The sequence below is a fragment of the Adiantum capillus-veneris genome, chromosome 5 (assembly GCF_014529385.1).
Source record: "Adiantum capillus-veneris isolate H3 chromosome 5, ASM1452938v2, whole genome shotgun sequence".
Lineage (NCBI taxonomy): Eukaryota > Viridiplantae > Streptophyta > Polypodiopsida > Polypodiales > Pteridaceae > Adiantum > Adiantum capillus-veneris.
This window is the reverse complement of record NC_140935.1, coordinates 66958218-66972107: the sequence shown is the minus strand read 5'-3', so window position 1 is coordinate 66972107 and position 13890 is coordinate 66958218. Positions and strand designations below refer to the sequence as shown.

The following is a 13890-nucleotide window of genomic DNA, read 5'->3' as shown; positions in this document are numbered from 1 at the left end:
GATAGCACGAGGACTCGCATGTGGCATCAGTCCAAATGAAATGTAACACATCATGATGCACTATTTTTTGACTGAAATTCCTGAACCCAAATACTGCTTGATGAGTGTGGTTTTGGGCTAAATCTATGAAAGATGTCGATAATCATTGACCAATAAATCTTTAATGCATTGAGAGCTTGGACCCTCACATATTTATGCACTCCACTTAAAAATTCATGAAATACCAGTGAAAGTCTGTTGATATTCTTAAAGGCATGCCAATAATCCTGCTAATAAAAAGTACAAAAGACAGTCCTAAAGAAGGTCTCTTAGGTTTGTGTTCATGCTCATATGAAAAAAACTGAATTAAAAACTTCTGGTCAAAATTTGTAGAGATTTCTTACCGGCATCCCGATATACACAATCCTGCTGTTAAGCAGCAAAGAAGGCAAGTCTGGAGGAGGCCTCCTAGGCTTGTGTTCATTGTATGCGGCAGAGCGCTCGGCCTTTAATTAAAGAAGCATCTCATTAAGCAGGAAAATTGATGCTCATTGTGAGAACAAAAGAGAACCCAGAAACAGAAGAAACTTTTACCTGACCTGGCGCTGCCATGAGTATTGGATTAGAGACGACATCCAGAAGAGGAGGGCTGTCACTGCTACACTCTGCTAATTGAGCTTGGCCCACTGGAGAAGAAGCTGCAGCTGCAAGGCGAGCAAGAAAGGGATCATTAGCGGAAGCAGGAATTGGACCAGGCATTCCCATCACCGCGTACACGCAGACGGAACTAGAGCAAGGGCGTGTAGGTCTCCATCGCAAAGACGTGTTATGTCTCCGGGTTCGCCTCCCAGATTGCAGTGAGAGAGGAGGGAATGAGGTGGACGACAGAGCAGGAGACAGCTCTTGTGTTGAACAGGAGGAGGAGGAGGCGGTGGTGAAGTAGCAGGAAGTTGCCATGGGGGAAGGTCTCGTCTAAAAGTGGTGACGCATTAGTATGTTCTGCTCGAGCTAGAGGGGAGATCGTAGGAACAGAAACAAGTGATAAAAATCACGAGGCCTGCGAATGAAAAGGGCACATCATTGAGCTCAACTTTCAAGGTTTCTTTCTAACGAAAGCTATCCTCCGTAGCTAATCAAACCCAAGGATTGATGAGATGATAAAGCTGTTGAGAATTACTTCTTCAACTTTGGAGAGCCAGGGGGACCAATGCAGAATGGAGTTCTTGAAGTATTTGGCTTCTTCCCCCCACTTTAAGACTCATGCTACTCTATTGCATTTTCTTACCAATTCTCCTGAGCTGCCTCCCAGTCTTAAGGTAGACCATGCCGGGGCAAGCAGTTTGTCATGAGCCTCCACCCCTCTCCACTTTCCTCCCTTCGAGCCAAGTTTAGCTGCTCCTATCATATCTCCGATCATGACTGCCCAAACTTGATCCTGTTTAGCTAAGGAAGCAACAAATTTGGCGCAACAAGCTTTCGCATGGGTCACAGGGTTAAGAATCCCGAGGCCTCCTTGATTCCCCGGGCGAGCAACCGATTCCCAACTAGCCCATTGCCATGGCCTGGACGATTTCGTGTTATTTTTCCATAAAAATGTTTTCAATGGTTTTAAAAACTGTTTCCAATGACATTTACCCACCTTGAGAAGCGGGCTAGTGAAGGCAATATAAGGAATCATAAAGGCATTCATCACTTTTATCCGGCTTGGGAATGGGAGAAGAGAATACTCCCACCTACTTGTTTTTGTTTTGATTTCTTCGAGCACCCACTCGAATCTTTGCTGTGAGTTACATCCACCCCCAAGGGTGCTCCTAGATGTCTGAAGATATCTCCTTTTGTGACAATCTCCCCTGACCAAACAGAAGGGTAAAATGAGTCATTTTCTGATAGGGAAATCATCCTTGACTTCTCTATATTACACTGGGATCCCGAAGCTACCGAGAACATTTGTACAATCTCCATAGCTTTTCTAATGACCTGGGGGCACGCCTTCAAGAAGAGGAGAGAATCATCTGCAAAAAGTTTTGCCATAAGTTGTCTATTTCCTGGTAAAACAAAGCCTTGCACCTCCCCTCGTTCAGCACTAGCTTCGAGCGTCGTGATTAGAGGATGTGAACCTATGGCGAACAGTAGGGGGGCAAGAGGGCATCCCTGTTTGATCAACCTTTTGACCTCAAAAGAGCCCACAATTCTATCGTTGAATAGGAGCTCTACCTGGCTTCCCACCCCCATTACACGAACCAACCGACAGTGGCGCAGCCCAAAGCCTAGAGCTTCCATTATGGCTTCTATATATGACCATGTTATTCTGTCATAGGCCTTGTCCAGGTCCAACTGCAGTAGAATGCACTCCTGCTTAGTGACAGTTGCGTATTCTATGCCCACCATTGCTGCCAAGATATTATCGTGTAATGGAATTAGCCTTTTAACTTGAGTTGGAGCGGAAAGTAAATAACATATTGAGCATTTCCTTGAGTATTCTTTAGTGTGTAGATGTATAGTGAGAAAGAAAGTGCTTGGATAGAGAGAGCAACACTTAACACATTACTTCATTAACATGGCATGATCAATACTTGTAAAAGAGAGTGAGAGTTTAGAGAAATTGACCCCAATAGAGGACCGGATTAGTTGGAGCCGGTCCCCCCCTCCAATAGGCATTTGTATTATAGATTCTTCCATAACGGAAGACTTGTTTACAATACAATTGTTTGTGTTCCTTGAGACCTTCTTGATGAGATGAAGATGGTAAGCTTCACTCACCAAGCATTAGCATAACTACAACAATAAACATGATTAGCATGAACTTGAAAAATGCCCAGCCTCAATCCCAAGACCTCAAACACCATGAAAGGTGAGGAGAGCTAGCAGGGAGTGAGGAGGAAGAGAGAAGTAGAAGAAGCTCTACTAGAAAGAAATAACCCCTTGCACATAATCACTCATAGCTCTTGTAGCATAGCTTAGCATAGAGTTAATGGAGATTAGAGAGATTGATAAGCAAGCATAAGCATTCTCTTGTGTGGATTTGCATCCATAGCCAAGAGCTTGTGGTAGTAGGCACTCAACTTCTCAAGCTTGGAGAAGGAGATGGATTCCTTGCTTCACAAGAGTGTGTGAAGGGAAGAATGAAGGAGAGAGAGCTCGTGGGAGGCTCAAATGAGAGAGAGAGAGAGAGAGAGCTAGCTAGGTCGACCCCCTTTCCTAGGGTTCCTTTGAAGTTGATTGGGCCATGTAGCCCTTCAGCCAATGAGAGTTGGGCTCCCTTTGGGGCAAGGTGTGTAGCCTCTTGACAAGTGTCCTTCTTTCCCTTTGTGAGGCTAAGCTAGCACCCCCCTTGCTTAAGCACAGCCCCTGCTTAAGCACAACCCCTACTTGCTTGAGTAGCGTGTCTCTACACTTGACAAGTGGCCCCTTTCCTTTCATAAGGGTATGGGTCCTTGGTGAGATGCTCACTTACTATCTACCTCCCCCCATTGTAGGGCTCGCCCCCTCTTTAGTAGCAAGTACTTTGAACTTGGTAAGCAGGCAACCCCCCTGCTTAAGCACAGCCCTATCTTAAGCAAGCTACCCCCTTGCCTGCTTGGACTTTAGTGATTAAAGAGTAAAATTTTAAAGACTATGTCTTAAAGCTTTTAACACTTACCTTTGGAGGCTTTAATGAAGACAACCCTAAGGTCTTTTGCTCCATTAGTTAACCTTTCTCTTTGATAGACCTTTTCTCATATGGGCCCCTTTACCATTGGCCCCGTGCTTAAAATAGATCTATAAGAACATCTATATCTTAACCCTTGTTCCCGTTTATTCTCCCACATTAAATGATCAGTTTAATATGAGAAAATCATTTGGGTTGGTCAGGTATTAGATTTTATGACATATCGTATATGGACCTTCCTTTAATGAATCCATGTTGATGGGGGGAGATGATCTTGGTTAGTAAGGGGGCTAGTCTGAGGGCCACTGCTTTAGCTATAATTTTGTAGGCCACCGACATTATCGTTATAGGGCTGCTCAATATAATCACTACTCACAATTGTGAGTTTTTCTATAAATAAAAAAAGTTTTGAACACAACTTAGACCTATATGGTGGACCCCTCCCACCTTGTGTCGGTATGCTAGAAGATGTGATCAATCCTTGGGTTTGATTAGCATTACTTCTTCATTAAGCTGGAGGAATTTGGATAAAGATGTAATTGTTAGACACATCAATTTGAACTAGAAAGGAGCAATTGGTAGGCTCCTTGAAGCTTGTTATAGGAGAGATCAATAACTGCTATGGTTCAAAGCTGTGTTAAACCAATAGGGATGGCACCCGCCAGCAAGTTGAGCCCTAGTCTCAACATCATTAGGGTAGTGAGATAACTCATATCTTCGGGTATGTTTCCCTCCAGATTGTCGTAGGAGGGATCTAGTACATATGTGCTACTAAGAACCGTGTCCCTCCAGAGGGTTAGAGGGGTTGCAACACTTACTGCATATACGCTGTAAGAAAAGCCAATGATCGAAAGATGCAAGTAAAAGGCGACTAGGCATTCAAGAGGACTTCAAATGAAATGCAGTGCGAAGCATTACAAAGTTTGCCTATTTTTGTAAAAATTATAGTGGTTACAGAGCCTCCTTGATTCCCCCATACCTACTGCAATACTTGTGTGGCACCCAACTTCGAGTGGCTACAACCCCAACAGCCTCTGCAATCCTCTGGTGGGATAGGGCTCTAAGGTCTAGATCATCATTCAAGAGATTTCCAGTGTAGAGTCCAGACATGAATTCATCAATGGAGTTGGGGTGAGAGCTTCTGGAGTTACGCCTGCAGACTCCAATAAAGTCGCCACTACCCTGATTCTCCCTGAATTTGTATGGATGCAAACACTTGACCATGGAGTTGATCTTTGGGCCCATTCACATGGCACCCAATCCGTGAAGAGATGGATCCACCGAAGGATTTTCTATTATGAGATCCACCCATAGAAATCTAGAGGCATTTGCAATCTCAAGACCTATAAATCCTCAGAGATTGTTCAAACTTCATGCCCATTTCTAGCATTGTTAGTTGCCGCGTGCATTGGCATCTAGTGAAAAGGCCTTCCCTTTGCGTCTACTGAAAATAGTTTTTTTTCTAGTGACAAAAGCTAGCAAGTTGACGAGAGAGAGAGAGAGAGAGAGAGAGAGAGAGAGAGAGAGAGAGAGAGAGAGAGAGAGAGAGAGAGAGAGAGAGAGAGAGAATTGACTGTAGACAAATATGAGAGAGCGAGAGAGATTTTTTAGTTTTGCGATATTGTATTAGGCAAAGGCGTAGCGATAGTTGCTTGAGATTGAGTTGTCGCTACACCTTTGCTTGATACAATATCGTAGAACTAAAAAATCTATCTCGCTCTCTCATATTTGTCTACAATCAATTCTCTCTGTGTGTGTGTGTGTGTGTGGTTTGTTTGCATGTGTAAGATTTCTCTCTTGTTTGTGTGTAGGAGCACAATCGTGATCATCGTATTTCTACAGAGCCACTACATGTGATGGTGCAGGGGGTATGAGGATTTGTGTCTGATTGGGACAAGGGTGTGAGGATGTGCTCATCACCATTACAATCTGAATCGCATAGGAGGGTGATGACTTGATCTTGAACTTGCTAGGGCACGGGGTGCAAGCCTGCCAGAAGCAAATTGCATGCGGGTAGTTGAGGGTTGTGTATGGCTTGTGCAAGCAGACAAGGCCAAGCAATGTTATGGGTAGCGAGTGTGGCTTCTATCCGTCTTTGTTGACGATTATGCAGCAAGGGAAGGGGAGTAGGGAATTGGCCGTGAGGAGGCGAGCATGGCAACTTGCAAGGGGGATGTTTTGCAGAGGTGACGGCGACAGCGCAACACATTCACTTTGAAATTGTTAGCATTCCTCGTTTGTGGAGAAGATCCCATGGATAGCCAGATTCACTGCAACTTATGCCCATTGTCACCTGGAACCAATCAAAAATTCAAGAGACTAGTTGTCTTTTAATGAGTGTCTGCAAAGCTCTATATTTATAAATCTTCAGAATGAGTGTTTTCTCGGGCAACCAACCAATCAAAACAATTGCATTGTTTTAAAACCTCTCCTTTTTCATAATGAAAAAGGGAACACATCACTATGGGAGGAGAATTTTCCCTTGGGCTTTGCTTGTGGCTAAAATTCCTATCTACCTATATCTATATCTATATACTACTATAAATACTACTATAAAAGGGGGAGGGATTCCGGGCCCCTCCCCCGAACACGTGTCGCAACCTGCCTCATCCGACAGTGTGCCTTGCAGCTCCGACGACACAAAGGACAATGCGCGTGCAACTAGAGAGAGAAATGTGGGGAGAGAGAGAGAGAGAGAGAGAGAGAGAGAGAGAGAGAGAGAGAGAGAGAGAGAGAGAAGGTCGTCGACCATACTAGTTTTTCTTCATTTGCTTGGGCAAAACTTTTGAATCGATAAGAATCACTCAATACAAAGAGGTGTCCAAAGGAGCCAGCTTGGTTGGTTGAGTACTTGTCCTCTGTGACTCGGTCATGTGTTTGAGTGTGGCCAATCGACCTTGGTAGCACTCACAGACGCCCTCTTGTATCACCACACATGGGAAATTCGTTTTGCCAAAAAAAAAAACACCCAATACAAAGTGGTATGTAATACATTGATAAGAACTTATTGTGAGAGATATTGAAGATCCAAATCATCATTTGAAACAAGGGTCATTCGTTGTAGAATTACTTTGTGTTTCTTTTTGTATGCTCTCTCTCTCTCTCTCTCTCTCTCTCTCTCACACACACACACACACACACACACACACACTCGTGTGTAGCTTGTATGTGGCCTTCCTCTCTAGCTCCTCAATGCCTAACTATGTTGATCCAACAAGACATTGAGCTTTAAAGGTCTTTTGTAAAAGGTGTACGAAAAGAGAGGGGGTATGGGAGCAAGTCACCCCATGCATAGGACACTTTGGAGCTAGCCGCATCTATTGTGTGCGTGCAAGTCGTACTTGAATCCGACATTGGAAAGAGGCAAAGAGAAGGCCCAAAAGGGACACGTACATACAGCTTTCTTATCCAACAAGGCGATGCCAAAGATTGAAGTAGAGGATCCAAAAAGGAGGGGGGCAATGCTAGAAATATGACAATGAGAATGAGGGTTGTGTTGCTTGTGAATCCATATCAAGAATCACACAAGCACCTCACCCACACGTTGTAGTTGTTAAAATTGCACCCATTCAACCTTGTTGCACCCTTGTCATTTTTGTTGTTGTATGTGCACCCTAGCAATCATAAAACCTTCACCAACTATGCTATTCTTTACAACATTGTGTCGCTACATGTGGCCCCGATACTTCCTCATCGTCGCCCTTGAACCATAGCTTACCATTGGCCCCTATTCTTCGGTCTTGCTAACAATTAAATTGAAGCCTCTAATGACTATTGTTGTTGATTTAGCCATACCTACTTTGTTAGGTGTGCCTACTAGCCAATCGACCAAGTACGATGTCTTCTTGTCACATTTGTTGACGCTATTGACATCCTCCCAATGTACCACACCGCCACCAAAATATTGTGCCCCGCATTTGCAACACACATTTCCCACACCCATCTATCACATCAACCTTCTCAATACCAAGAAGACGAAATTGCCTTTGCCCTCCCAACTGCTCTACCTCTGTTATGCAGTCCACCATGATCGCCCCCCTTCTCAAATGGACCTCAAATGTTAAACGAGTCTTGTATTGACTTGCATGATTCTCACAACATTTATGTTGTTGATTCCAAATACAACTACATCAAAAGTTCTCTCACTAGACTCAATTATTAACCTTGGTGGCAAGGAAGGTGATGTTGTTCAAAATACTATTGGTAAGAATAACAAGTGATAAAATCACAAGGCTTGCCAGGCAATTATTAACCTTGGTGGCAAGGAAGGTGATGTTGTTCAAAATACTATTGGTAAGAATAACAAGTGATAAAATCACAAGGCTTGCCAGGCATGATAAAAATTTCTTTTTGACATCCAATTTTTCAAGCCCCCTTTCATATGCTTTGTGTAATGCAATCAACTTATATAATTGGCCATATATAACGTTAACTTAAAGATATAAATACAAAAAATGACAGGCAATTTTGAGATTGTTTTGATAGGCAAAATAGCCCTTGACAAAAAAAATAGACGTTAATTTTAGGCCTTGATCTGAGGGTAGATCCCACTTTAAAATCACTACATCTCTAAGCTTTAAAAAAAAAAAACATAAGCGTGCACATAGAATTGAATTAAAAAAGCACCCTTAAGCTCTACACCCTAAGCTTTAGATCCCTATGCTCTACACTCCACTTTAAAAACTCTACATTTTTAAGCTCTAGAACCCTTTTTACAAATTTAAAACTGTAGATCCCTAAGTTGTAAATCCCACTTTAAAAGCTTTAAAGTTCTAAGTCATAAAACTCTAGCGTCTCGGGGTGACCCTCCCCCTACTTGTGGATCCATGTAACATTATCACTTTCTTTAATTCAAAGTTTTACTTTCTAATAAAAAAAAACTCTAGGTCCTCATTGGATCATCGGAGACCTTACTTTAAAAGTTCTACATCTTTAAGTTCTAACTTAGCTTTAAAATCTTTAAAAATAAAAATAAAAAATCTTTAAAGGTTAAAGCCCAAATGATAAATTCCTTCCATAAAGTTTTAACTAACAAAAATGACAACTTTAGTCTATTACCTCAAGTTTCAAGGGGTGAACCAAATTCTCAGAATGAAAAGGTGGGTAGCATAAATTTCAAAATGAAAAGGTGACTCTTGGGATTTGTGGAGCCTCTAAGGCTTTATCATTTAACATGTAAGGCTGTCAAAGTTTCATGCTTCCAAAGGTATTGGGCAACCCAAAATCTTTTCCTTGATATATGAGAGTTCATTTCATATTTCAAAACTCAAGACATGCCCATCATTAAATTTACACAATTCATTTCAATGAGTACCTACTATCTTATTTCAACCAATCAACATTTTTGACATGTCAAAAAATGCTTAACAATACAACTCAACTGTTTTTCTATTTTAGTCAGCAAAAAGAGAAGTGATCTCTATAGCCTTTGCCCTTTGGGCAGGCCAAAAAATACCAAGCTAGGAAGCACAAAGTTAATCTTTCTTCGAGGTGGCTTTTTCCCTCTATGTTGTGGGTTAAGACCGAAGAGGATGTTCGTGCACATCAAGCTATTATGATGGCATCTTCTTTTAGCTTGTACCATCATTTCTCCACTCTATCCTTATCTACTTTGACAATAGGTCATAACTCCAATTGCATAAAATTGATGATAACTTGCTTGAGTATACAATGTTGTGTCAATCCATCATATTTTACTCCATTGACCTTGAGTATCCAATTATGGACTACCACTACAATTGATTTTCTTTATCACAACTGCTCTTAATTCATGCTTGATTGATGTTGTATATCTTATTGGCTTTGTATGTACATGCATTTTGCCTACCACTCCAATTGTTTTTATCTATCACAATGGCTCTTAATTCATTAAAAAAATTAAAAGGTTACTTGGTGAGCCTAATTTTCAAAAAATTAAAAGGTATTCCTAATGGCTTTAAAAAAAATTAAAAGGTGCTCCTAATTCAAAGATTCCACTCAAAAACAAAAAAAAACCATGCGATAATCTATAGCACGTAATGACAGGCAATGAGGAAGCACATAGATTTGCAACAATATTACCTAAGAAAGATGAATACAACATTGTGTATGTGTGTGTGTGTGTGTGTGTGTGTGTGTGTGTGTGTGTGAGAGAGAGAGAGAGAGAGAGAGAGAGCGAAACACTAAAGAGAACTTAGAAGAAAACGTTAAAGGAAAAATGAATGTGCGCGTATGTCGCACGTGTCAATGCAAGGAACTTGTCGATACACCGCGTGCGAGCCACAAATGGCTCCAAGCACACAACAAGCCTAAACTAGTAAGCTCAAAGATGACGATGGTGTGTCACTCACCGCTCTACGCTTGCTTCGTGGAGGATTCCTCGCCGCGAAGAAGAGGGAGACGCCGCTACGCCGCGCTCAACCGCTTCGCCACCGTCGTGCCTTCGTAATGCTCGATCGCACACACACTCTCTCTCTCTCTCTCCCTCTCTCTCCCTCTCTCACTCTCTCACTCTCTCTCTCACACACACACACACACACAAGGAGATGAAGAAGAAGAAGATGGAGATGGAGCAAGAGCACTCTTCAATTGCACAAATGAGAGAATGAGTGAATTTTAGGTTTAGTTGACTTTTATATGAGCTCACCCCATTCACACTTGGGCGCTCATGCTTAGCCAACTAATCCCTTGAATGTTCCAGTTAGAGTGCGCCTCTCATCGACGATCACTCTTACCCTTTTCCTATTGGACCGACAAGCCCGGTACCTGACTCTACCAAGTAAATAATACAACGTCCGTTGTAGGTGATAGGGTGTCCGTGAGCCGTGAGGGATAACATGCCCCCCTTCCTGATGTAGATTCCGTCCTCGGAAGCTATTGAGTTGAAGCTCATTCGTCGAGGTGGAAGAGCATTTGAGATGAATGTCCTTAGCCTTCTTCAGTCACTGCAAAATCAAACAACATTGGCATAGTAATTGCATTCTCATATAGAATTAAAAAGCATATGCAGTTGTAGGCAAACAATGTGATTGGTAACAGAATTTTAAACCATTTGTCAGTAATAAACATTAAATTGCAATATAATCAAATGCATAAACAGATGTAAAGGTAAAAAATTAAACAAGTCTGGGGTTGCTAATTTAACAGTCGAAAGGCACTAGAGATCGACTATTAATACCATGGGTAAGCTTCTTAATTTTCTTTGGTCAATTAAGTTGTTTAATCGCGAGAGCCAAGTATTTCATGTTCGAGGGCTGACTAGAGGCTATACATAGAAGACCTTGTAGTTAAGCTACAACAAAAGGAATTTCTCATGAAATCATCGCCTGATTGATTACCTTTTCTTTGACCCCCCAAAAGTTTTTTCACATTGATTCAATTTTGATGTGTGTGCTTATTTTGTATGCCTTGGGTTTTTTGCTTTTCAAGGAAAAGCACCCACACTGGGAACCTCTAGGGCTCTAGTACCATAGGCGATACATGTGAGTGAAGTACCAAATCAAAGCTGAGATTTCTCTTTCCGCTTTAGATTTTGCATTGTGGCACTTTGATTTTTTGTTTGTTCGTTTTCAGCATTTTAATTTTGTAACTTTGGGGGGTCATATAACACTGTTACCCTCCCCAGGCTCATCACATTAGTAAACTCCCTTTATAATACTTAAGCTAAAGGTCAATAGGGAAAGCCCACTAGAAAGCCTTAGTACATTTCACACAATGCTGCTTAAATCGGATTAAGAACCTAAGTATCCATTAATTATTAGGAAGGCATTCCCCATGGTATTAAGAGAAGATCTCTAACACTTAGCTTGGTCAAACTAGCTTAGTCGGACTGCTTGATTTTGAAACCTAAACAAGTGATTATGACAAAAAATTACATTGAATTTAATGTTTGATACTAAGCTAATGCACTGAATATTATGCTACCAATCACAATTAAAGCAGACAAACATGGATGCAAAAAGATTACGGGCAATGCTAATGGACAAGAAACACCTGTTTGTGTTGATGGTCGCGGTTGATTTGAAGTGTGAACGAGAGAAAGATTCCATGAAGGTCCAAATCCTAACCACAGCAATACGTTCCTGTACACACTATGAAACACAAACAATACCTCTAGGAGGCACATCAGTGGGAAAAAAGAACTTTGCTAATCACTCAACTCTAAAACAGAAACACTCCTATCGTACTAATCCTACCTACCCTCCATCACTCGAGTGATGAGGATCAAAGGTGTTTTATGGCATAGGTTTCTGTTTTAGTGGACCGGATGTGAATGTGTAGGTCGGAGTCAATGTTTTGACTTTTATTGTGCATACTCGTTTGCTAATTGCTCTTGCTCTTTATTTTTATTTTTTTTGCTTTTTGTGAGTATAAGGCTTTTTATATACATTCCGTAAGATTGGGAGATTGAGAGGTCAGGGAGGAAGGTTGAGAGGGAAGCAAGTGAATGATGACTCTCAGCAATTCCTTGGGTAGATCGTACCGTTTGAAATGAGCTTGTCACCCTTTGAAACCAATTGTTCCAGATGGTAATAGGTGGGGATTTTTGCCAGTAGTTTTCTATTACCTTAGGTTCCTCATCGAGTTGCAAGGGTGGTAAGGTACTCTCCCAGGATCGAATTTGAAGTGGTTCATTAGGTGATTCTTGAACATTGGGAGGTGTGGATTCCTTTGTAGCTTCATGGAGGTCCACTATTGTAGGTGGAGGCTGTGGAGAAGCTTTTACCTCTATGGATGCATTACATGAGGAGCTAGAAGCTTCATGGGAGTCTCCCCTTCCTGAGCTAGGTGGAACAAATCGTTCTTTTTTCGGTACCCAAACTAGCTCTGGAGCGGGTGTGTAGCATTCTGTGATTTTTTTCTTTCCGTGATTGTTGATTTGTTTTGGAGCTACGGTATTGGGTGCACATGGGTCAGGTGACAGGTAAGAACACAATTTACGTTTTGGCACCCATATTTGATCATTTCCTTGATAGTAGCCTTGGGCTTCCAATAGTCGTTTAGGAATCCACTACCACGTTTTCTTACTTTTCTTGGGGCGAGTGGGACGTTTCTTACAAGGCCTCTATTTTTTAGCACTAGCTATGGTCGCTAAAGAAGATTTAGGGACCCATTTATTCTTGTCAAAAGCTATATGCATTGCTTGTAGCATATTTAAGGGTACGGGCATTTCATCCCCCTCAGGTGTTACCCAGGTCGTCCCCCTGTTTCCCCAAGCGTCTATGGTTGTTGCTAAGTGGACCCAATCCAAATTGTCCGACTCAGTCATCCCAGGTAGTACATCCATATAAGGAGAATCTTCTCCAACATCAATGTCCACTTTACACGAGTCACAAGATCCACTCGAATGATAGAATCTTGGAACTGCAAGTAGACATGGTTTTTAGACCAGTCATGCACCATTTTTGCTTCCCTCATGAAAGGACGTCCTAAGATCATCTCCGATGCTATAGTGTGTTTGGAGAAATCCATAACAATGAAGGTAACTCTTATTTTATGTCCAAAGACCTTGATCTTGAGGTCTTCTAGCATCCCAATAGGTTTAACAATAGAAAAATTGGCATTTTTCACTACTATGGTTGTGGTCGCAAGGTGAGGTCTTCCCATAGTTTCCCATCAATTTTTAGTCACAATGCTAACCCCAGCGCCACCATCAAGGATTCCCTTCACAGTTAATCCTTTAGTAGTGATTGGTATGGTCGCATTGGATTCATCACCCTCAAAGTATTGTCCCAACTTGTTAACAGGTATTTCTATAACAAGGTTCTCATCTAGGTTGGGTTGTGGATCTAAGTGTTCCTCCTCTATTGGCATCTCCCCAGCTCCATCCATCTCTGCAAATTGTGGTAGCCCAAACTTTAGTTCTCCATTGAGGAAGGCTTGAAGAGCTGAGACTAGCTTAGGGTCTTTATATAGTTTGGACATAATGGTGGTTCTAACTTCTGAAGACATGAAATCCATCAATTTTGCAATGTTTAACGGCACCTTTTGGACTTAGTCCCTTGACGTGGGGAAGATGGGATCTCCATTTCTTCGATAGGATCAGGTAGTCCCTCTGTAAACATTCTTTCCATCGAGAAGTGAGTACGCCCACTTTCCCATGATTTTAAGTCACTTTCTTCTTGGATGACACTAGGTATGTCTAAGGGTCTATGGACTTGGTGAGGTTGTTGTTGCGTAGGGAACACGGTGTCTATAATCTGGATCTTCTTAGGTGCTGGTTCTTGATCCCTTTGGGTATCTTCTACCAAACTCCTTAATTGCTTGATTCGCTCAATCTCCTC

The 13890-nt window shown here is 41.9% G+C and overlaps 1 protein-coding gene across 1 annotated transcript in view; it reads right to left on the bottom strand.

Annotated features, from left to right (window-relative positions):
- The window catches only part of LOC147457469 (ATP-dependent caseinolytic (Clp) protease/crotonase family protein), an 88278-nt gene extending 87216 nt beyond the window's left edge, over nt 1-1062 (bottom strand). Inside the window, exons 1-2 of the mRNA XM_086512351.1 lie at nt 574-1062; nt 384-485 (exon numbers count right to left, since the gene is read on the bottom strand). Coding sequence (XP_086368477.1) covers nt 384-485; nt 574-936 — 465 coding nt within the window. The 5' untranslated portion in view covers nt 937-1062. The remainder of the gene's footprint in view (nt 1-383; nt 486-573) is intronic.
- Nucleotides 1063-13890: the final 12828 nt, after the last annotated feature.